The sequence below is a fragment of the Engystomops pustulosus genome, chromosome 4 (assembly GCF_040894005.1).
Source record: "Engystomops pustulosus chromosome 4, aEngPut4.maternal, whole genome shotgun sequence".
NCBI lineage: Eukaryota > Metazoa > Chordata > Amphibia > Anura > Leptodactylidae > Engystomops > Engystomops pustulosus.
In genome coordinates, this window is record NC_092414.1 from 98,198,162 (window position 1) to 98,224,039 (window position 25,878).

General features: G+C 42.0%; 1 protein-coding gene across 1 annotated transcript in view; it reads left to right on the plus strand.

Moving 5' to 3' along the window:
* The window catches only part of ADAMTS20 (ADAM metallopeptidase with thrombospondin type 1 motif 20), a 146,607-nt gene that overhangs the window by 47,198 nt on the left and 73,531 nt on the right, over positions 1 to 25,878 (plus strand). The window contains exons 8-21 of the mRNA XM_072146861.1: positions 1,686 to 1,791; positions 1,922 to 2,068; positions 2,724 to 2,865; positions 4,550 to 4,654; positions 5,970 to 6,115; positions 7,257 to 7,438; positions 7,526 to 7,662; positions 8,661 to 8,778; positions 13,417 to 13,512; positions 14,371 to 14,537; positions 15,934 to 16,063; positions 16,248 to 16,374; positions 16,841 to 17,051; positions 19,485 to 19,649. Of these exons, the coding sequence (XP_072002962.1) occupies positions 1,686 to 1,791; positions 1,922 to 2,068; positions 2,724 to 2,865; positions 4,550 to 4,654; positions 5,970 to 6,115; positions 7,257 to 7,438; positions 7,526 to 7,662; positions 8,661 to 8,778; positions 13,417 to 13,512; positions 14,371 to 14,537; positions 15,934 to 16,063; positions 16,248 to 16,374; positions 16,841 to 17,051; positions 19,485 to 19,649 (1,979 nt within the window). The remainder of the gene's footprint in view (positions 1 to 1,685; positions 1,792 to 1,921; positions 2,069 to 2,723; positions 2,866 to 4,549; positions 4,655 to 5,969; positions 6,116 to 7,256; positions 7,439 to 7,525; positions 7,663 to 8,660; positions 8,779 to 13,416; positions 13,513 to 14,370; positions 14,538 to 15,933; positions 16,064 to 16,247; positions 16,375 to 16,840; positions 17,052 to 19,484; positions 19,650 to 25,878) is intronic.

Sequence of the window (25,878 nt, forward strand, 5' to 3'; positions counted from 1 at the left end):
ATCTGTCCAAACACTCATTCAATCATACGCCAAACTTTCCCCATGGTTAAGACCAAAGAGCTCTCTAAGTACTCTAGAGACAAAATTGTAGACCTGCACGACGCTGGGATGGACTACAGGACAATAGGCAAGCAGTTTGGTGAGAAGATAACAACTATTGTTGCGATTTTAAAGAAATAAAAGAAACACAAGATGACTGTCAATCTTTCTCAGTCTAGGGCTCCATGCAAGATCAATCGTTGTGGGGTAAAGATGGTTCTTAGGCCAGGAATCAGCCCAGGACTACATGGGAGGACCTTGAAATCAGCTGGGACCACAGTCTCAAAGATTACTTTTAGTAATACACTACGATGTCATGTACGACAAGTGGTACATGTATTAAAACATTTTTGGCCAATAACCTCTTTCCCTCAGTAAGAGCATTGAAGATGGATTGTGTCTGGGACTCCCAGAATGATAGTGATCCGAAACACATGGTCAGCACAATCAAGCAATGGCTCCATGATTGGCCTAGTAAGGCCCCTTCCACACTTGCGTTGCAGATCACGTCAGAGTTTGATCAGGGTGCGATCAGGGTCAGTGAAAAATGCACATTTTGCATCAGAGTGCAATCAGTTTTCAGTCAGAGTTTGTTCAGTGTCTCAGTTTTTCATGCGCGTTTTCAATGCAATTTCAATGCGTTTTTCACGCGCAGGTAATGCACGTGAAAGGACTCAGGACTGTGCTCTATCTTTTCTATGGCAATTGATGCGTAAAAAACGCATTGCACTTGCATTGCACTTGCAAGTGTCTCAGAGTGCAATGCGTTTTTGATGCGTCTCCATAGACTTGTATGGTGCGTTTTTCACGTGCGTGACTTGCAAAAGTAGAGCATACTGAGATTTAAACGCGCTTTAAAAAAAAATGCAAGTCTGAAAAGACTCATTGATTACAACAGGTCAGAGTGCAATGCAAGTTCTGCGCGTCAAAAGCTCGAGCAGAACACGCTCGTGAAAAACGCAAGTGTGAAAGGGGCCTAAGTCTCCAGTCCTTAACTCAATTGAAAATCTTTGGAGGAGCACTCCTGTTGTCTTAAACCTGAAAGATCTGGAGAAGATCTATATGAAGGACTGGTCCAAAATCCCTTCTGCAGTGTGTGCAAACTTGTTCAAGAACTACAGAAAATGTCTGACCTAATTGCAAACAAAGATTTCCATACCAAATATAAATGTCTGTTTTTCAATTGTATCAAATTTTTATTTAATGTAATAAATTGCAAATTAATTATTTAAAAATCATGAAATGAGATTTCCTGGATTGCATTTTAGTTTTTTTTCTCTCATAGTTGAAGTGCACCTCCAATAAAAGTTACAGACCTCTTCATTTTATTTAGGTGACCTGCAAAATCAGCAGTGTATTAAATTTTTTATTTTCCCCATTGTAGATCTAGCATTATCCAAAATAGCATTAGTGAAGTAGTCAGAGTATTGGACACTTTGTATAAAGCACTAAGGGTCTTTAAAGTAATTTAATCTTTTATGCATTTCTACATCTATGATACTTTATGTAGTGTTGACACATTTTTCCAAGCCCAAGAAAATTTATATAAAAGTGTATTAGTTAAACATAGATAATGATTTAAAGTAAATAATTTGAGAATATTAATATCAAATATTTATTTAAAATATCTGCATTAAACTTTACAGGATTAGCGGAACTGGGCACAATGTGCGACCCTCAAAGAAGTTGCTCCATCAGTGAGGAAAATGGTTTAGGTGCTGCATTCACCATAGCACATGAACTGGGGCATGTGTAAGTGTTTTTATACTTTTCAGGTTTTAATTTAAATTACATGCAAATAAAATATTAACCTTGACTATGGGTCTAATATTTTTCAACATCATTGGGGTTTATATATTGTAATATTTACACATGTTTACAGATTTAACATGCCTCACGATGACAGCACAAAATGCAAAGACATAGGAATAAAAAATGAGTTCCATGTAATGTCAGCAGTTTTAAGTTATGATACAAGCCCGTGGACCTGGTCTGAATGCAGTCAGAAGTATATTACAGAGTTCCTAGAGTAAGTACTTATACCTTTTACCTAGAAATGCATTTATGCCTGAAGGAATACTTGTTGCTTTAAATTTCTTGTTAAGAGTTTTATTATTTGTTGTAAAAAGTGTTTTTGTATGAATGTATGGTTTCCGACACTTTTTATTTGAATCCTTAATGATTCATATATAAACTTACCGTATATACTCCAGTATAAGCTGACCCAAGTATAAGCCGAGGCCCCTAATTTTATCACAAAAACATGGGAAAACCTATTGACTCGAGTATAAGCCGAGGGTGGGAAATGCATTGGTCACAGCCTCCCCAGTATATAGTCTGCCGGACCCTGCCCCATAGTATATAACCAGCCCATATCCCCCAGTATATAGCCTGCCAGCCCATATCCCCCAGTATATAGCCAGCCCCCTGCCCCAGTATATAGCCAGCAACGAGGGAAGCCAGAAAGGTGAGTTTTGATATTTTTTTTTACTCGAGTTTAAGCCGAGTTTGGGATTTCAGCACATTTTTTTGTGCTGAAATACTGGGCTTATACTCCAGTATATATGGTAATTATATAAACTTAATGCTTTTAAGTTGCTTTATTTAGTGGGATAGATATTCTACAACAAAAGATGTGCATTACTATTTTACACATATAATTTTGATTGTAAATGTTTTTATAGTACTGGCTATGGGGAATGTCTCCTTGATAAGCCCACTGGACGTGTATATGATTTTTTAAATCAATTGCCCGGTGTAATATATGATGCTAACAAGCAATGTGATCTGATGTTTGGAAAAGGGTCCCAAGTGTGTCCATATATGGTAAGTTTTCCATCATTGTAAGTTTGTAGCCAGATATGTGTAATGCTTTCTTACTACTATCCACCTGGATAAGAGACAAGTATTTTGCTTGCTTGATTGGTTAGGAAATAGCAGAATAATCCATTCTGTATTTCAGTGGCAAAGTGCTGCAGTTATACTACATATACTACAGCCATTAGAATTTGATAACAAACATTTGGATACTTTGCAATAAAATTACAAATGTAGTTCTGGAACATAATACATGTCACATACATGTGTGTATAAGTAATGCTATGTACTTTACATTTTACTTAAGTGTCAAGCAATGACAACCCCTGACAATCTTCCCTATTAGAGCATATTCATGGTATATTCACTGGAGCACTGCTATGCATTGTCTTAGAGGTCCACACAGTCTCAGAGGCTACCCCTGAGGAAGACACAGAAACTCACAACATGTGAAAGTATTTCTTTTTTCAAGGCTTTACCATTTATATGAGAGCATATACTGTCCTTTTTTTGCAATAATTTGTATACATATTGCACTTTATTGTTTATACACATGATTACTACTATTGCTTTCATTATTATTATTTATTTAACACTGCTCATGGATTTACAGACGGTCCCCGACTTAAGGACACCCAATTTTATGCTCATGTATATGATTTCAAGTTATGACTCTCATTAGAGGGAAGCTAGCTGTCCCCAGCCTAAACTAAACTAACACATCCTCAGCTAAGGTATGAAATTGCACTTTTAGCTTTCCTTCTTTTATTCTAAAACACAACCATTTGTATATACAAAATCACCTTCCAAAACTATGTGCTAATTAGCTGTAAACAGTCACAATTTGCCTGAGATGAGTCACTTTTAGAGACTGGAGGGAGAACAGACACCCATATATTAAGTAACTAGAATAAAATTAATGAACAGAATCTGATTAGGATTGAAATTCTGTGAGCTATGTCACAGGTGCCACTGCGACCCATGTCCGGGGTTGCAGGCACACCCATGTACCTCCCTGTGCCCCAGTACGGCTGCGACGGGCTGACTTACCTACACACGGTCCTGGGATGGTTACTGTGTTCCAGTGTGCTTTTTCCTCCTAGGGCACATGTGCGCCGGCTCTCTGAAATTTAAAGGGTCATCACACCGCTAATTGGCACTGGCCATCCGCTGATCTATAAATGGCCTGCCTCTTTCTGTCACCCCTGCCGGATCTATGTGCCTTTGCCCTAGAGAAAGCTTTGTTCCTGATGCCCTGTGCTTATATTGCGATTTCCTGTTTGGGACACTGGTTCCGTTATTGACTACGATCCCATGCTGCCCGTCCTGGCCTCCTCCTCTCCCCAACTATACGACTTTGTACTTTGCCTTGGCAGCAAGCCACAGACATATGCACGCTTGTGGAGCGACCTGGTGGTACCACTCCGCAGCAAGTCCAACCCGCTTTGCGGTGGGCTCTGGTGAAAACAGGGTACCACTTAGACTCTGCTCCCAGGTGTCGGCTTAAGTAATCGTCATATTTCTGATGATCCCAGTATAAAAGATGATAATGATACATATATTTATAATTGAAGTAACTTAAATATCAGTGGTTGTTCTTTGTGATAATAGACAAAATTCTGACACTGTAATGTTGTGACTGCAAATAAAAGGTCAGCAAGAATACATAAAGAAATCATTTCTTTTCAAACAGAAACAGTGTAAGCGCTTGTGGTGTACAAGTGCTGAAGGAATGCATAAAGGATGTTTAACTCAACATATGCCTTTAGCTGATGGGAGTGACTGTGGTCCTGGGAAGGTATGTGGCTTTTAACCCTTCAACCTTAGTTTGTTCATCATGTGACTGAAATATGCAAATACATTTTCCAGAATGGTATAAGGAATACATTGCCTCTTTGGGTTACCGCCACATGCTGGGGGATTAAACCAGACAAGTGTATTTATTCCAAAAGGAACAGATTCCCAACTATTGACAGCGCTGTTTCAGTGTGTTTCCATCCAAAAATATGGCAAGAAATATTTCTAAATTTGACAGGAAACCGGGTTATACAAACCATGATTAAATTGGTTGTAGGAGGTTTGTACTGTATGACCTAATTTCATCAAGAACCCTAACATTGTGGCCTACCATACCTGTTCACAACCTGGCATGTATAAGATTAAACACACATAGCATGAAAGATAAAATTCCCCAATGTCCCACAATTTTCACTTCTTCACCACACCTGTCACTAAGAGAACACGTATAGTAACATACCACATACAATTGCACCTACTCCAGGGGAACTTTTGCAATGTGTAGAAGCAGCATGAACTGACAATCCATAATCACATATACGAATTCTATTTACCTAAGTGACGAGACATGTAGCAGCAATAATTTGTTAAAGTGAACCTGTCACCAGGAATGTCATTTTTAGATGGTGACAGGTTGCCGTAACCTATGCTATGCTGATTTTAAAAATGCCTTTGTCAGCATTCTGAATAATTTGAGTATTTATATACTTTATATAAGTTTAATTCACATTACCTGGTTTCCTTCCAGCAGTGTATGGTGAGTTCCCAAGGAGGGGCAGCTGTAACCTGTGTGTACCTGTGTCAGTCTCCTCTCCTCCACACTCATGCAGCTCTCTCACCTCTGCCCACTTCCTGTCATGTGCATTGAGCAGATAGGGGAAGGAGGGGGACAGTGTGAAGCAGAGGAAGAAAAGAATACATGAGGAGACACAGGCACACACAGGTGACTGCAGATACCCCTCCCCAGGACTCACCACACGCTGCTGGCAGGGAGCCAGATAATATTACTTATATAAAGTACTGAAATGATTCAGTATGTTGATGATAGCATTTTTAAAATCAGCACAGCATAGGCTATTGGAACATGACACCAGCTAAAAATGTAATTCCTGGTGACAGATTTGCTTTAAGAGGAAGGGTGGAAAATGTAACCCTAGATTGTATTTGATTGGTTGGTTGCCCTCTGTGGGGAATATTGAATTATAATAACCATCTTTGTGATTCTTGTTGAAAAATCTAGGATGAATCTTACATTAAAGCATTAGTGTGCAGCTTTTGAAAATGTCATTGTTTTGTATTTTTTAATTATTAAATAGCATTGTCATCGTGGCGTTTGTGTAGACAAGCTATCCAATACCCGAGCTGTGGATGGGGAATGGGGCACCTGGGAGCCTTATAGTTCATGTTCAAGAAGCTGTGGTGGTGGAATCAAAACATCTACTAGATATTGCAATCAACCTGAGTAAGCTGTAGAACTGTTTTCACAATATATTTATGTAAATATGACTTTTGTTCTTAAATTATTCCAAATATATACACATTTTAATGATGAAGAAATCATTTTATAAACATTTCATTATTATATAAAGGAGTTGTCTGAGAACTAAGAGAAACTGTTATGCGGCCGGAAGGGGGCTGCTTAAAAAACGTAGTCCTCACCTTATCCCAGCTGTCACGGGGGTCACGGGTGGTCCTGTGACCCATGTCTCGGGTTGCGGGCTCACCCGTGCCCCTCTCTGCGCTCCAGCACCCCACAGCTGCAACTTACCCATCCTCGCATCTGTCTCCGGTCTGTCAGCCAAACACGCACCTCCTCATCTCCTAGGGTGCATGCGTGCTGGCTTCACAAGATTTAAAGAGCCAGCATGCCGTTAATTGGCACTGGCCATTTCCCAGAACCCTTTACATACCAGCCTCTCCCTGCACACCCTGCCGGTTCTTCGTGCCTAGTGCCGTTGAAAAAGCTTGTTCCTTGGTGCCCTGCGTTCTCCTGTTGTGACTCCAGTTCCGTATTTGACTTAGATCCTGTTCCGCTCATTCTGCCTAATGTCTGTGTACCTCGCCTTGGCTGCCACGGCGGACAAAGTCACACCTGTGGAATGACTAGGTGGTACCACGCCGCAGCAAGTCCAACCCGCTTTGCGGGGGGCTCTATGAAAACCAGGTACCTCTTACATTCCGGTCCCAGTGTGTCGGCTTACGTCATCATCCGCGGTACCGTCACTACCCCTGACACTAGCACTGCATCAGGCACTGGATTTGAGGACGGGTGGGCATGGACGATCTGAGCGCAGCTTCCGTGCCTCTGTAAACAAACAAGGGGCACAGCCTGGAAAGACTGTGGAGGTAATTATGTGTCTATTTTTTAAGCAGACTCCTACTGCCCACATCGCAGTTTTTTTATAGGTCTCAGACAACCCATTAAAGCAGCAGATCATTTGCTTTTGTTGAAAATCCAATCATAAAATTTGTCATTTTAATAGAACATAATGCTGCACTGTACTTACTGTACATTCAATAATTCATTTTTGTTTTGCATGTAAATATTTTATGGATAAGTCTGTGTTAAATTATAAAACTTTTATTACTATAAATATTTTTAGGCCAAAAAATGGTGGAAAATATTGTGTGGGAAGAAGGATGAAGTTCCGATCTTGTAACACTGATTCTTGTCCCAAAGGAAAGAAAGATTTTAGAGATGTGCAGTGTTCTCAATTTGATGGCAGGCATTTTAACATCAATGGTCTTACAACGGGTGTACGGTGGATCCCAAAATACAGTGGCAGTATGTATGAATCATGTTTTTTCCCCCTAAAAAGTGCAAAGGTAGTAAATGCTGAAACTTCAGAGTAACACATTATTATTTGTACAGTTCTAATGAAAGATCGGTGCAAGCTCTTTTGCCGTGTTTCTGGGACATCATCCTATTACCAGCTGAGAGACCGAGTTACAGATGGCACACCATGTGGTCCTGAAACTGATGACCTCTGTGTTCAAGGATTATGCAGGGTATGACATAAAAATGTAATTATTTGTTTTATAACTGCATTATGATGGTATAATATTAAAATGGATGGGCTGTACACCACAGCTAAGACTATGGTGAATTAGCAGAAAGAAAACACTTCATGCCATTTGAAAGTTTTTTGGTATGCTGCCCATCTCTTTTGATTCTAGATTGATAATGTATGGATAGGACACAGTAGTATGTTACATAGATAGATAGGAAAAGAAGTGTCTATCAGTACTGCATAATGCGCGGAGGCTGCAGGAATAAGGTCTTAATCCAATTCGTATATGGATTACTGTGCCCCATGATCCCCTCTTTGTCCATCTTTCTCCAGTCTTCAGTCCATGACTTTGACTTTTTCCAGCCTGTACCTCCATGCCCTTTCTTTCTTCGGCTTACCCCATTTCTTTCTGTTTCACACAGTCTGCTCCTTCATCTTCTGTTATCCAGCTGCTTGTAGATTTTATTCACTGTACCCACAGAATTTTTAAAATGGCCCTGAAATCATTACATCTCCTATTGATTCAATAGTTAAATTGATTCTACATGTAGATGCTAATTTTCTTCAAACTAAAGGACCTGTGGTGATCCCAGACCTCTTGCCTAGATCCTGGTTTGTAGGACTTGAGAAATGTTCGAAACATGGAGTCAAAACATTGCACACCAGGTGAATAAAGTAACCCAGGTTTTGTACAGGAGCTTTTTTTTCGTATACCTAGATATTTAAAGTACAAATAAAATATATCCTACCTTGTCATACCAAACCATGCCTTGTCCAAGAGATGGAATGTTATTGTTAGAGAAAATTACACATTTTAAATGAATTAATCTACCTAAAATAATAATTAAAAATATACATACAAATATAAATATACAAAAACAGTACAGTCCCTCCATTATATTTAAAGCTTGTAGACTAATTTAACCATTGATTTATTTTCTTAGAATGTTTTACTGTGATTTTTTTGCATTAAAACAGCTTTATCTTTTGTTTTAGCAAGCAGGCTGCGACCATGTTTTAAATTCCAAAGCAAGAAAAGATAAATGTGGGGTATGCGGGGGTGATAATTCTTCCTGTAAAACTGTAGCAGGAACATTCACTAAAGCTCAGTATGGTACGTACTGTAGATCTTTAATATCCTTTCATATTTCTAAAATTTAAACTTGATTTTATTATTACAAAAAAAGGTACAGTAGCAACATTTGCTACTTGTTTCCTCTGCTGCTACTATTGTTATTTATGTATGTAAAATTGTTATTAAACATTAATAATTTTTTTTTAGAAACTAAATAGCATCCTTTAACCAACTGATTTATTAGGCTACATTCACACTACAGTATGGGGGACGTATATACGGCCGACGTATATGCGGCCGATATACGTCCCCCATACAATTCTGTGGGCTCACGGCGCCCTACGGGAGTGGTACGGTGCAGCACACGTGCGGCACCGTACCGCTCCGTAGCCCGGGAAAATATAGGACATGTCCTATCTTTTCCCGTATTACGGCGCAGCGGCCATATATCGCTATGGAGAAGGGCGGGGGTGAGCTGCGCTCACTTCCTCCTCCTCTCCCCGCGCTGCCGTGTGCCCGCCGTGCTACGGTGCGGCGGGCTCACGGCAGTGTGAATGTAGCCTTATGGTGATTTTATTGAATGATCGAGAATATACAGTGCATGGACTAATTTGTGAGTTTTCCAGGTTGGTGATTTTGATGATATAACTTTAGGAAGGAAAATAAATATTCATTGTGAGATTGTGAGCAGGGTTGCACCTAGCCTTTCTGCTGCCTGAGGCGAGCTATAAAAAGACGCCCCCCCCCCCCACTCCATATATGTAATATATTAAGGAGTGTCAGGACCAGACCCAATCATATTGGTTTAATGTGAAAATAAAGCAATGCAAAATACATAGAGCATCCCATTGTACTTTATTATAAACAGAGTGAGCTACCACAAAGAACAAAATACATACAACAATCCGCCATATAATATAAAATCAATACAGCGTGCCGCCATATACCATATAATACACACAGCGTGCCGCCATATACCATATAATAAATACATCATGCCGCCATATACCATACAATACATACAGTGTGCCCCCATATACCATATAATACATACAGCGTGCCGCCATATACCATATAATACATACAGCGTGCCACCATATACCATATAATACATACAGTGTGCCGCCATATACCATATAATACATACAGCGTGCCGCCATATACCATATAATACATACAGCGTGCCGCCATATACCATATAATACATACAGCGTGCCACCATATACCATATAATACATACACTGTGCCGCCATATACCATATAATACACACAGCGTGCCACCATATACCATATAATAAATACAGCGTGCTGCCATATACCATATAATACATACAGCGTGCCCCCATATACCATATAATACATACAGCGTGCCCCCATATACCATATAATACATACAGCGTGCCGCCACATACCATATAATACATACAGCGTGCCGCCATATACCATATAATACATACAGCGTGCCGCCATATACCATATAATACATACAGCGTGCCGCCATATACCATATAATACATACAGCGTGCCTCCATATACCATATAATACATACACTGTGCCGCCATATACCATATAATACATACAGCGTGCCCCCATATACCATACAATACATACAACGTGCCGCCATATACCATATAATACATACAGCGTGCCCCCATATACCATATAATACATACAGCGTGCCCCCATATGCCATATAACACATACAGCGTGCTGCCATATACCATATAATACATACAGCGTGCCGCCATATACCATATAATAAATACAGCGTGCTGCCATATACCATATAATACATACAGCGTGCTGCCATATACCATATAATACATACAGCATGCTGCCATATACCATATAATACATACAGCGTGCCGCCATATAATACATACAGTATGCCCCCATATACCATATAATACATACAGCATGCCACCATATACCATATAATACATACAGCATGCCGCCATATACCATACAATACATACAACGTGCCGCCATATAATACATACAGTGTGCCGCCATATACCATATAATACATACAGTGTGCCGCCATATACCATATAATACATACAGCGTGCCACCATATACCAAATAATAAATACAGCATGCCGCCATATACCATACAATACATACAACGTGCCGCCATATAATACATACAGTGTGCCGCCATATACCATATAATACATACAGTGTGCCCCCATATACCATATAATACATACAGCGTGCCACCATATACCAAATAATAAATACAGCATGCCGCCATATACCATACAATACATAGTGTGCCGCCATATACCATATAACACATACAGTATGCCCCCATATACCATATAATACATACAGTGTGCCCCCATATACCATATAATACATACAGTGTGCCCCCATATACCATATAATGCATACAGTGTGCCCCCATATACCATATAATACATACAGTGTGCCCCCATATACCATATAATACATACAGCGTGCCCCCATATACCATATAATACATACAGTGTGCCCCCATATACCATATAATACATACAGTGTGCCGCCATATAGTATATAATACATACAGCGTGCTGCCATATACCATACAATACATACAGTGTGCCGCCATATACCATATAATACATACAGCGTGCCCCCATATACCATATAATACATACAGTGTGCCCCCATATACCATATAATACATACAGTGTGCCGCCATATACCATATAATACATACAGTGTGCCCCCATATACCATATAATACATACAGTGTGCCCCCATATACCATATAATACATACAGCGTGCCCCCATATACCATATAATACATACAGTGTGCCCCCATATACCATATAATACATACAGCGTGCCCCCATATACCATATAATACATACAGTGTGCCCCCATATACCATATAATACATACAGTGTGCCGCCATATAGTATAAAATACATACAGCGTGCTGCCATATAGTATATAATATATACAGCATGCCGCCATATACCATATAATAAATACAGCATGCCGCCATATACCATATAATACATACAGCATGCCGCCATATACCATATAATACATACAGCGTGACGCCATATACCATACAATACATACAGCGTGCCGCCATATACCATACAATACATACAGCGTGCCGCCATTTAGTATATAATATATACAGCGTGCCGCCATATAATACATACAGATGCTGCCATATACCATACAATACATACAGCGTGCCCCTATATAGTATATAACATATACAGCGCGCCGCCATATACCATAAAATACATACAGTGTGCCGCCATATGTTATATTTTACATGGTGGCATGCTGAATGTACACACATGCATACTGACTACACATACAGCAAATACATTTATAAACAGTATATACACCAAATATACACACACACACATACATATACCATATACAATATATACAAATATATATATATATACATCCATACTTACATATACATACATACAAAGAAAGAAGTTACCTTACCTTTTTTCTTCTTCCATCGTTGGCCTTGTTCCCCAGTGTGGGGGGTGGGCTTTGCCAGGGAGGTGGGAATCAGTCCCAGGGGAAAGGGGGGAAACGGAGCGGGGGGGGGGGGTCGGAGGCGGGGGGGGGGACAGGTAAGCGAGCCGGGGGAGGGGATCCGAGCGGGGGTTGGGGAACCGGTGTGGACTTTGGACCGGGGGAAAGGTACCTTTGCGGGTGGATGTGCCGGCCGGCGGGCCGCGAGGGGAAGTGCCGGGCGGCCGGTGGATATGATGAGCGGACCGCGTGGGAAAGTGCCGGCTGGCGGGATGGTGGATGTGAAGGGCGGGCCGCGAGAGGAAGTGCCGCTGGGTTGATGTGATGGGCGGTCCGCTGGGGAGTGTGCCGGCCAGCGGGCATGTTGATGTGATGGGCGGGCTGCGAGGGGAAATGCTGGTGAGCGGGTGGCTGTGATGGGCGGGACGCGGGGGAGTGTGCCGGCCAGCGGGCGTGTTCATGTGATGAGCGGGCCGCGTAGGGAAGTGCCAGCGGGCGGGTTGATGTGAAGGGCAGGTCCATGCGCCGGCTGAGGGGGGGGGGACGTGGTAGACGGAGAACATGCCAGCAGGCGGGACCCCGACGCCGCCCCCTTGTCTAGCAGGAGGCGCGCCGCCTGAGGCGAGAATCTCAACTCGCCTCATGGCAGGTGCGCCCCTGATTGTGAGATCCAACATTCTGGATGTCACTGAACAACTGATTTTGGAAGCCTCTAGTGAATGGATTAAAACAAGTATTGCAGCAAAAGTATATATTAGCAGCAGCACTAGCCATCATTTTGAAAGACTGGTCCATACTGGATCTAAAAATCAACAAATTTATTCACTTGTCTTTATTCAACATCTACCCTTTAGATGCTATTTCAAAAAGCTATATTGTCATCCTTCCATTAAATAGCATATATGTTTTGGTTGTATATAGATTTGATTATCCTTTTAGAAATATATGCAACTTAAAAAAGATCCTTGAGGAAACCGTGAGGAAATGATATAGAAAGGATATTGGAAAATAATATACATTTTTATTACACACACAATATAAGTTATTTGTTTAACTATATTAAATTCACGAGACCAACTTAATATGCCTGTCTATTTCAAAGTGTTGCAGCTATAAAATAACCCAAGACGTTAAAATATATATTTCAGTTGTGGTCATATTTACCTTTTTTAAGGGTATAACATGATTGTGAAAATCCCTGCTGGGGCAACGAACATTGATATTCATCAGCATAGTTACTCTGGTCGTTCTGATGATGACAACTACTTAGGTAAGTGTGTGGTATGAAAAAAGTGAGTACAAAAAAAAGAAAAAAGACCGCAACCAATCTATTTACTAAAAGCTGTTTGTTTGATGCACGCAGCCCAGGGTCCTAGCATGCTTGACAAAGATTCATTGTGAATCGAAACTTTGCACTTTTTTCTATGCCTGTGTGAATAAAGGTTTAACCTTTTTTCTGTATATTGGATGCATCTGGGAAACAGAGATACATAAGACACACTGCACATGGTGCAGACATAGGTGTACTTGAAAAACGACAAGTGAAAAGTTGCAAAAAAGTCGCAAAAATGAGACAATTTGACTAGCAGAAATAATGATACATGTCCCCCTCCCCCCTGTCTTTGACCCTGGCTACGTTTCCTGGCTCTCTTCCTGCTCCATGTGTCTGTATTCCATTGTAGACTGCAGCTTAAAGGGGTTGGCCTCTTTTCAATAAATCTCTTCCATTAGACATGTCTCTGCATGCATATGTACCTGTGTCATTGCCTCCTGTGAGAGCTTCAGCATTACCCTGTTCTCCCCATGCAGCTCTATGCATATATACATATCTTCCTGTTTCTCACTCCTTCAGTCCATCCAAGCGGTAGCCTCCAGTGTGTTTTTTTTTTCTCTCAGTCCATCTCACTGACATACACAGGCAGTAAAGGTACATGGGCAATTTATGTTCAAGAGTGGCCACCCCCTTTAACCTGATCCTGACCCGTATATATGTCTGTCCTGACCTCTGGCATCTTTTCTGGACTCTGTTTGTTGCCTGTTCATGACCATGGGACCATCAGCAGGGAAACTAACTTAGTTTATACGTTTTTTTTAATCTTATATAACATATTGTTTTGATTTGTTTCAGCTCTATCAGATGGTCAAGGGAATTTTGTCCTAAATGGAAATTTTGTAGTGAGCAGATTTAAAAGGGAAATAAATGCCAGAGGCGCTGTTTTGGAATACAGTGGCTCTGACCATGTTATAGAAAGAATAAATTGCACTGACCGTCTGGAAGAAGATTTAATTCTTCAGGTAAAATGATTTCATACATTAAAAACTGCAGTTTGTCCTTTCCTTTGATAAAGCTCTGTCATTTGTTAATCTTGCGTTTTGTGCCAATTAAATTGTGCACAGTGTGTCATGAACTGCATGCAATTTATTAAAAAGAACATGAATACTTGATAAAAAACAAGTCTTTACTTTAAATGTCAGTTTACAGAATGTGCTGTGGTCAATAGGCCATTCATTAAATATGTAAACAGTTGATTGTAGTGATGGTTTATTGTGTCCGAACTTAAAAATGTTTGAATTTTGGCAAAGTTAATTACATGTACGCAATGGTGCTCGATCCGTTGAAAACGGACCTGTGTGCTGGTCAGATTCTAAAGACCGGGTACAGTGCAGTGCACAGGAGTCCCTGCATTATACAAGAGAAAACTGCAGTGTGCAGAAAAGAAAAGCTATTCATCTGATCATAGTCAGAAGATTTACAGTTATATCCAAGGGCAACCAAATTTGTAAATACCAGGACGGATAGAGACAGGTTGGAATTATATCTGTGAAATGCTGTATTTTTGTGAATAACAGTGAATTAGAGAATGTGTTATTTTGTTATCCTGAGGTATGAAACAGATATTTTCTGCCTGTTAAAACATAATACATAGCATGATATTAAAATTTATTTTAAAAAGAAAACATCTGAAAGTAACATTCATGAAATTAAAGGGGTTTTCACCTTTAAGATATTTATGACCTATGCATATAGATAGGATATGTTATCAATATAAGATTGGTGGGAGGTGGACACTCGGCTTCTGCGGATCAGCTGATTTCAGCAAACAGAACAGAGACAGAAGTCCAGCTCCATTTTCTGTGCAGTCTCTGTGTTACAAAATCCGCTGTATGGCTGAGGTCCAAGTGTTGGCCTCTTACCAATCTGTTGCTGATGACCTGCATTATGGATAGTTCATCAATATCTAAAAGATGGAAGAACCATTTAAGGGTTCCGCTGGAGACTTTGGAAAGGGTCATCCTTTCCTTTCTTTTGTATATTTTCACCTCTTAAGCAACTGGTCCAATCTTCCCTCTTTCTGGATTACAGGTGATGAGAACTGGTGCTATAATGAAGAGGGAAAAGGGAGAAAAGGACTCTTTCCAAGTCCAATAGAGCCCTTTAGCTTGTGAGTGAATTTATACCAAGAAAACTTCTTCTTTTAAGTTTCCAGTGTGTAATGCTATGCGACAAATGTTTTGACTAGATTTGTCAAGGCAGACTTATCTTAATGTCAATATTGCCTCTCTAAAATCTGCAGATAACTAGCACATGCTTTTCGAGCTCAATTGCTGTGAAGTAATATAGGTGGTAGAGTTTTTAAGTATTACAGTACCTCAAATAATTGCCAATGTAATTTAATCAATGTGATTCTAGATCTTATGTGTTGGAAATTTATACAATCCTGATGTTCGATATACATTCAATATTCCCATTGAAGATAAATTCAACCAGTTTTCTTGGAGCAAGTATGGTCCCTGGCAGGCCTGCAACAAGTTATGTCAAGGTAAACTTTTCACACATCCTCCTTCTGTCATGATACAAATTCTTATTTTATGGATATTCTTAATGACAGGGGGTAAGGGGGGGGGGGGGTTCCAAGCAATAAAATATAGAAAGGTATAAAATATGAGGACATCTTGTATTAGTTATGAAGTATTAATAAAATATGTATGATTTGGATATTATAGGTGTTCGGAAAAGAAAAGTGATATGCCAGCGTAAAAGTGATCAAGCAGTGGTGTCTGATCAAAGATGTGAATTTTTGTCTCGGCCAGAGTCCATTACCGAATCATGTAACATAGATTGTCAGCTGAGGTAAATGTACATATTATCTACAGGGGGCCGTGATGGGAAAAAGAACACATCCACAGTCCAGTCCAACTTTCAGTTCCCATGTTGCTTTGGTACTTCAGGTTTCAAGGTCGGAAGTTCAGGGGGACAATGAGTGGCCTACCCAAGCCACGGCACATCACTTCCATTTTCCAGGGGGCTTCACTTTCTCAGTCTGAGGAGGCCTTTCATTGGCTAAAATGGATCCTCCCCTAGAGCTTTATATGCTATTTTTGCCTTTACCTGCATACATTTCATAGCCTACGATCTTCAGTTGGATAATTTCCAACTTAGATAAATGAGTCCACTAATCTTTTACTTATAGTTCATATTAGAGTAATGTTTTAATTATAATGTTGTAGATATTACATAAATGTGTGGTTTTGTCAGTAGGGGGGAAAAGCTAACAAAATGAAATATCATCAATCCATTTAATGGTTTCTGTCTAAAGGTGGTATGTTACTGGAAAGGGCGAATGTTCTTCACAGTGTGGACCTGGACATCGGCCACTGGATGTACACTGTATAAAATATTCTTCTGTAAGAGGTCAGACCACACCTGTGGAAGATAAATTTTGTGTCAGCCAACCTAAGCCTCCAAATCGTGAACCTTGCCATGGAAACTGTCTTTCAGCCAGCTGGCGGTTTTCAGAATGGACCCAGGTAAAGATGCTTTTTTGTCACAGTTTTACATACTATTTAGTTGGTATTACGAAAATAGTAGTGTATTGCACACTGTACCGGTTTCTTTGAACAGGCACGACTTAAAGGGGTTGTCCGAGTTTTGAAAAAAAAACTATATGTGGCAGGAAGAGGGCTGCCTAAAACAATAAAGATGTACTTACCTTCTGGCGTCCTCCGGTATCCAGCACTGCTGTCACTCCGGTCCGGTCGGACCCGACAACCTTCCGGCCCTCATACACAATGCTGTGTATAGGGACGAATAGGCGTACCCAGCCATGGCCGGCCGGAAGCTGAATGCAGCGCTGCTCCGGTGGCCATGTTTGTTTACATGGCGCCCGGACCGGAGCGACAGCAGCGCTGGATACCAGAAGGTAAGTACATCTTTATTGTTTTAGGCAGCCCACTCCCGGCCACATATAGTTTTTTTTTCAAAACAACCCCTTTAAGGTTTTTTAAATTATTTTTTGAGCAAGTTAATATTACAGTAGCAAGAAATGCAGTTTTAACTTACAGTTGTCCATTGAAACCACTTTACATGTAGCAAAAAAATATTATTTTCCTTTGCCGCAGTGGTTTTGTGTTGATGAAAATGTGAAAAAAAACTTTATCGTAACCTTCATTACCTACTGTTGCACATCTGAAATTAATAGCGGGAAAAAAGCATATGAATGCAGAATTCTGATAAATGCAGAAGTTTATGTCCACTTTATGTAGCTGTCCCTCTGTAGAAAGATATCTGTGCTCTTTCTTTATATTACTTCTGTAGGAAAGTAAGGGGATTATGCAGCACTCTCTGCTCTTGCTCATTTTTGTGGACGAGGACTTTGTAAGACACTAAACAATTCCCTTGCTATGAGATGCTGTGTGCTGACAAAGTGCTTAGATTATCAGGGTCCAGGTTTATCTATACTTTCATTTTGTTCCTGAACATTCTACTAGCATCTGACACATAGAAAAATAAAAATGAGACAAGTCAGAGTCATAAGAGCTGATAAGATCCATATGATGCATACAACACACAATGGGGCTCATTTACTAAGGGTCACACTGCAAACTTTTGTTGGACTGTACACCTTTTCTGGGGCTAAAAAGGCTAGCACAGATATTAAAGTAGTGTGTGCACTGGGATTGTGGCACACGCAACCCTTTTTGTGGCGCAGCTGCGCTGGCATCCATGCGACACAAATTAGGGTGTGTGTCATTGGACGGTCCGACTGATTCAACTGAGCGCCGTATTTAAGTTTTAAATTGTGCTGCAAGCCCTATGTTTACGAAGCACCACAAAAAAGATGGTGAACTCTGTCGGACCTGAGAGGGGAAGCAACACATTCATGATTTCAGGCGCACAATCTCAGTGAATCGCCGCACACTGGGCAAGGGCCGATGCAGAGAGAGACTGCAGCAGGCAGAAAGGAGAAGATATTCAATCTCCCATGCCTGACCCTAAGTCAGAAAATTTACGGTCGGATCTAAAATTGTATACAGCAGGACTGATAGAGACAGGTTAGAATTATATCTGTGAAATGTTGCATTTTTGTTCATAACAGTGAATTAGAGAATGTGTTACAGGCGGTCCCCTACTTAAGGACACCCGACTTACAGACAACCCATAGCTACAGACGGATCCCTCTGCCCACTGTGACCTCTGGTGAAGCTCTCTGGATGCTTTAAAATAGTCCCAGATTGCAATAATCAGCTTAAAATTGTCTGCAATGAAGCTTTATTGATAATTCTTGGTCCTATTACAGCAAAAAAATTTGAAACTCCAATTGTCACTGGGGCAAAAAAAAAAAATTGTCGGGAACTACAATGATAAAATATACAGTTTCGACTTACATACAAATTCAACTTAAGAACAAACCTACAGTCCCTATCTTGTATGTAACCCGGGGACTGCCTGTATTTTGTTAACATGTGTATATGTAAAAATCTTGTCTTCGTGGGAATACCCCTTTAAATGGCACTTTGACGTACTATTAAGTCACTTGTTGTTTAGGTATTAATATCTGTTTTTCACAACCTATTTTCATCCATTTTTCATGTGATTGGGATCCAAATGTCCTTGTCAATTTTAATTTCAAGAGTATAGGGCATACAAATTAGATGATTTGGCCCATTAAAAACAAACTTTTTTTTTTTTCATTAGCAGGACTGAGCTGCATTCTTTTGACATTTGGTTTTCAGTGATCCCCAAGAAGTATAGTCTATGAGTGATCCATAAAAAAATTGCTCAAACCAGGATACACTCTACTTTTTAACTGCAAGAATGTTACCAGCCATGGGGGCTTATCCATTAAAAAGTATTGACCTCCATTGAATGAATGGTCAGTTAAAACAGTCCTGACTAGCACAAAGTCTACTTTTTTTGCCTTTTTTGAAATGAATATAAATGTGATTTTGTGTAAATTGTAGTGCACAAAGAGCTGTGGAAGAGGAGTGCAGACAAGAGAAGCTTATTGTATAAACAGCTATGGTCATCGTTTGTCTGATACAGAGTGTACTGAAGAGCTAAAAGCAGTGACCCAGAGCTGTAATGAACATTCTTGCCCTGTTTGGACCACCAGTGAATGGAGTGAGGTATTTAGTATGAAATATTCAAGTTTGTTTACTTGTCATTTTAGAATGAATAAAACTTACCTATCCAGGAAAATAGGTTGATGTTTATAAATAAATTAGCACCAGGATTGTGGAGGGTTTTTTGGGCAGGCTTTAAATTTTTGCACACATGATACTTTTTTGGGGTGTTGTATTGCTTTTTGAATGGCATGTGCATGGGCAGGGGTCCCCAAACTACGGACCGTTTCTATCCGGCCCCCGTCATCATTGGTGCTCTTGGAGCGGCAGTGGCGCCCCCCCGATCCGGATTTATATGTTGGGGGGACGCGGCCTTCGGCAGTCCGGCAGGGGCCTCCGTCTGGACAGGAAACTCCTGCCCGTCACTGTATAGTACCCGATGCGTCCGGAAACGGACGCTTGAGCACTATTACTTGAGCGATGTGGGCAGAAGACAAAGCTCACTTACCTTCACTAGGAATAGGCCGGTGAACTTGAGCGCAGCAGCGCCACCTGGTGGACGTCGGAGGAGCTGCCTTAATGAATCCTGGCCGGACCCGAATCCACCGCAGAGATCAAAGACTATTAAATGGTGGCAATTGAAAGTACAAATAAGTGTACCTTTCCTTTAAACAGCTTTGCAGCATAAGCTACCATATGTGTGTACATGAGTATCAATTAGAGATGAGCGAACATACTCGTCCGAGCTCGATGCTCGTTCGAGCATTAGCGTACTCGAAACTGCTCGTTGCTCGGACGAATACTTCGCCCGCTCGAGAAAATGGCAGCTCCCGCCGTTTTGCTTTTTGGCGGCCAGAAACAGAGCCAATCACAAGCCAGGAGACTCTGCACTCCACCCAGCATGACGTGGTACCCTTACACGTCGATAGCAGTGGTTGGCTGGCCAGATCAGGTGACCCTGGGATAGACTAGCCGCTGCCCGCGCTGCTCGGATCATTCTGTGTCTGGATGCCGCTAGGGAGAGAGCTGCTGCTGGTCAGGGAAAGCGTTAGGGTGTTCTATTAGAATAGTGTTAGGCAGGAGTGATTAAACAAGAACCCAACAGCCCTTCTTAGGGCTACAATAACGTTATACTTTTTTTTTTTTGTTTGCTTGTGGCTGGGCTTGCTGGCACTAGTAGTGCAGCTAGTACCATATTGTGAGGAATTTGCAGGGGGACTTGCTACCGTTGTGTTTAGCTCTTAGTGACACACATATCCACCTCAAACACCAAAGTGGGAAAATTTATTAGGGGTTTGATTTCAATTAGGCACAGTCTGCCAGTTTCTTTTTATTTTACGTTTATTTTTTCATAACTCAGCGTCATCTCATCAGTGTGCTTTCATACTTGGCTAGAAAATAGCCAAAGGAGAATCCAAACGGCTTACTTACGCCTACAATAGCGTTATATATATTTTATTTCTGGTTGATCTGCTGGTGGCTGTCCTTGCTGCAGTGCATATACTAGCCAATTGTGAGGAATTTGGAGTGAGACTTGCGACCGCTGTGTTTAGCGCTTAGTGACGCACATATCCATCGCAAAGACCGAAGTGGGATAATTTATTAGGGGTTGGATTTCAATTAGGCACAGTCTGCCATTTCCTTTTTATTTTACGTTTATTTTTTCATAACTCAGCGTCATCTCATCAGTGTGCTTTCATACTTGGCTAGAAAATAGCCAAAGGAGAATCCAAACGGCTTACTTACGCCTACAATAGCGTTATATATATTTTATTTCTGGTTGATCTGCTGGTGGCTGTCCTTGCTGCAGTGCATATACTAGCCAATTGTGAGGAATTTGGAGTGAGACTTGCGACCGCTGTGTTTAGCGCTTAGTGACGCACATATCCATCGCAAAGACCGAAGTGGGAAAATTTATTAGGGGTTGGATTTCAATTAGGCACAGTCTGGCAGTTTCTTTTTATTTTACGTTTATTTTTTCATAACTCAGCGTCATCTCATCAGTGTGCTTTCATACTTGGTTAGAAAATAGCCAAAGGAGAATCCAAACGGCTTACTTACGCCTACAATAGCGTTATATATATTTTATTTCTGGTTGATCTGCTGGTGGCTGTCCTTGCTGCAGTGCATATACTAGCCAATTGTGAGGAATTTGGAGTGAGACTTGCGACCGCTGTGTTTAGCGCTTAGTGACGCACATATCCATCGCAAAGACCGAAGTGGGAAAATTTATTAGGGGTTGGATTTCAATTAGGCACAGTCTGGCAGTTTCTTTTTATTTTACGTTTATTTTTTCATAACTCAGCGTCATCTCATCAGTGTGCTTTCATACTTGGTTAGAAAATAGCCAAAGGAGAATCCAAACGGCTTACTTACGCCTACAATAGCGTTATATATATTTTATTTCTGGTTGATCTGCTGGTGGCTGTCCTTGCTGCAGTGCATATACTAGCCAATTGTGAGGAATTTGGAGTGAGACTTGCGACCGCTGTGTTTAGCGCTTAGTGACGCACATATCCATCGCAAAGACCGAAGTGGGATAATTTATTAGGGGTTGGATTTCAATTAGGCACAGTCTGCCATTTCCTTTTTATTTTACGTTTATTTTTTCATAACTCAGCGTCATCTCATCAGTGTGCTTTCATACTTGGCTAGAAAATAGCCAAAGGAGAATCCAAACGGCTTACTTACACCTACAATAGCGTTATATATATTTTATTTCTGGTTGATCTGCTGGTGGCTGTCCTTGCTGCAGTGCATATACTAGCCAATTGTGAGGAATTTGGAGTGAGACTTGCGACCGCTGTGTTTAGCGCTTAGTGACGCACATATCCATCGCAAAGACCGAAGTGGGAAAATTTATTAGGGGTTGGATTTCAATTAGGCACAGTCTGGCAGTTTCTTTTTATTTTACGTTTATTTTTTCATAACTCAGCGTCATCTCATCAGTGTGCTTTCATACTTGGTTAGAAAATAGCCAAAGGAGAATCCAAACGGCTTACTTACGCCTACAATAGCGTTATATATATTTTATTTCTGGTTGATCTGCTGGTGGCTGTCCTTGCTGCAGTGCATATACTAGCCAATTGTGAGGAATTTGGAGTGAGACTTGCGACCGCTGTGTTTAGCGCTTAGTGACGCACATATCCATCGCAAAGACCGAAGTGGGAAAATTTATTAGGGGTTGGATTTCAATTAGGCACAGTCTGCCATTTCCTTTTTATTTTACGTTTATTTTTTCATAACTCAGCGTCATCTCATCAGTGTGCTTTCATACTTGGCTAGAAAATAGCCAAAGGAGAATCCAAACGGCTTACTTACGCCTACAATAGCGTTATATATATTTTATTTCTGGTTGATCTGCTGGTGGCTGTCCTTGCTGCAGTGCATATACTAGCCAATTGTGAGGAATTTGGAGTGAGACTTGCGACCGCTGTGTTTAGCGCTTAGTGACGCACATATCCATCGCAAAGACCGAAGTGGGATAATTTATTAGGGGTTGGATTTCAATTAGGCACAGTCTGGCAGTTTCTTTTTATTTTACGTTTATTTTTTCATAACTCAGCGTCATCTCATCAGTGTGCTTTCATACTTGGTTAGAAAATAGCCAAAGGAGAATCCAAACGGCTTACTTACGCCTACAATAGCGTTATATATATTTTATTTCTGGTTGATATGCTGGTGGCTGTCCTTGCTGCAGTGCATATACTAGCCAATTGTGAGGAATTTGGAGTGAGACTTGCGACCGCTGTGTTTAGCGCTTAGTGACGCACATATCCATAGCAAAGACCGAAGTGGGATAATTTATTAGGGGTTGGATTTCAATTAGGCACAGTCTGCCATTTCCTTTTTATTTTACGTTTATTTTTTCATAACTCAGCGTCATCTCATCTGGCATAGCAGTGTGCTTTCATACTTGGCTAGAAAATAGCCATAGCAATAGGATAGCATTGTTTGGTTTTAAAAACTAAAAAACACAAAAAAAACCTAAGAAACACAAAAAAACCAAAAAAAAAAGTTAAAAAAAAAAATTAAAGCTATATAACTTTCATTTTCAAAATGTTTAACCCGAGGGCTAGGGGTAGAGGACGAGGACGAGGGCGGGGACGTGGGCGTCCATCTACTGCAGGGGTCAGAGGCCGTGGTCCTGGGTGGGGTGAGACACCACCTGCTGATGAGGGAGCAGGGGAACGCCGCAGAGCTACACTCCCTAGGTTCATCATGTCTCAAGTTACTGGGACTCGTGGTAGAGCACTGTTGAGGCCAGAACAGTGCGAACAGGTGATGTCGTGGATTGCCGACAATGCTTCGAGCAATTTGTCCACCAGTCAGTCTTCCACGCAGTCCACCCATGTCACCGAAATCGGCACTCCTCCAGCTCCTGCACCTCAGCCTCCTCCCCCCCAGTCTGCCCCCTCCCAGGAAAATTTGGCATTTGAACCGGCATACTCTGAGGAACTGTTTTCTGGACTCTTCCCACAGTCACAAACCACTTGTCCGGTTGCTGCTGAGCAATTTTCCGATGCCCAGGTTTTCCACCAGTCGCAGTCTGTGGGTGATGATGACCTTCTTGAAGTAGTGGAAGAAGTGTGTAAAGAGGTGTCCGACGATGAGGAGACACGGTTGTCAGACAGTGGTGAAGTTGTTGTCAGGGCAGGAAGTCCGAGGGGGGAGCAGACTGAGGGATCGGAGGATGATGAGGTGACAGACCCAAGCTGGGTTGAGAGGCCGGGTGAACACAGTGCTTCTGAGACGGAGGAGATTCCTATAGCAGAACAGGTTGGAAGAGGCAGTGGTGGGGCCAGACGGAGAGGCAGGGCCAGAGCAGGTGCATCAGCGCCAAATGTGTCACGTAGTGAAGCTCCCGTGGCGAGGGCTCCCGCGGCGAGGGCTAGATTTTCAGAAGTCTGGAGGTTCTTTAAGGAAACACCGGATGACCGACGGACTGTGGTGTGCAACCTTTGCCAAACCAGGATCAGCAGGGATTCCACCACTACTAGCTTAACTACCACCAGTATGTGCAGACATATGAGTGCTAAGCACCCGAATCAGTGGCACCAAGCCCGTTCACCTCCGGCCGTGCACACCACTGCTCCTTCCCCTGTGTCAGCTGATAGTCAGCCCCCTGCCCAGGACCCTGGCACAAAAACCCCATCGTCGCCTCCACGATCCTCCACAGCATCCACCAGCGTTCAGCTCTCCATACCCCAGACGCTGGAGCAGAAAAGAAAATATAGTGCAACCCACCCGCACGCCCAAGCCCTTAATGTCCACATCTCCAGATTGCTTAGCCTGGAGATGCTGCCCCATAGGCTAGTAGAGACCGAGGCCTTTCGCAACCTCATGGCGGCGGCCGCCCCTCGGTATTCGGTCCCCAGCCGCCACTACTTTTCCCGATGTGCCATCCCAGCCCTGCACCAGCACGTGTCAGACAACATCATCCGTGCCCTGACCAACGCCGTTTCTGACAAGGTCCACCTGACCACGGACACGTGGACGAGTGCTGCCGGGCAGGGCCACTATATATCGCTGACGGCACATTGGGTTAACTTGGTGGAGGCTGGGACCGAGTCTGACCCTGGGGCTGGTCATATACTGCCGACGCCGAGGATTGCAGGGCCTACCTCGGTCCAGGTCTCAAAGGCCTACTATGCCTCCTCCTCCTCCCACCCCTCCTCCACCTCCTCCTCCGAACTACCATCCGTGGGCATGGCGCCATCAGTCGCTCTAGGCACAGCAGCAGTGCCGTCGCTAAGCGACAGCAGGCGGTGCTCAAACTGCTGAGCCTAGGCGATAAAAGGCACACCGCCCAAGAGCTATTACAGGGCATCACGGCGCAGACTGATCTGTGGCTGGCACCGCTGAACCTGAAGCCAGGCATGGTTGTGTGTGACAACGGTCGTAACCTGGTGGCGGCTCTGCAACTCGGCAGACTGACACATGTGCCATGCCTGGCCCATGTGTTAAATCTGATAGTTCAGCGTTTCCTCAAGACATACCCCAATCTGTCAGATTTGCTCACGAAGGTGCGCCGCATCTGTGCGCATTTCAGGAAGTCCAGCACAGATGCTGCCACTCTCAGGGCAGCGCAGCGCCGCCTCCAACTGCCCGCTCACCGACTGTTGTGCGACGTGCCCACGAGGTGGAATTCAACATTAACCATGTTATCCAGAGTTTACCAGCAGCGCAGAGCGATTGTAGACTGCCAGATGTCAACTTCCACCAGAACTGGTAGTCAGGTCAGTCAGCTTCCTCAAGTCTACAATGAGGAGTGGACGTGGATGTCTGATAT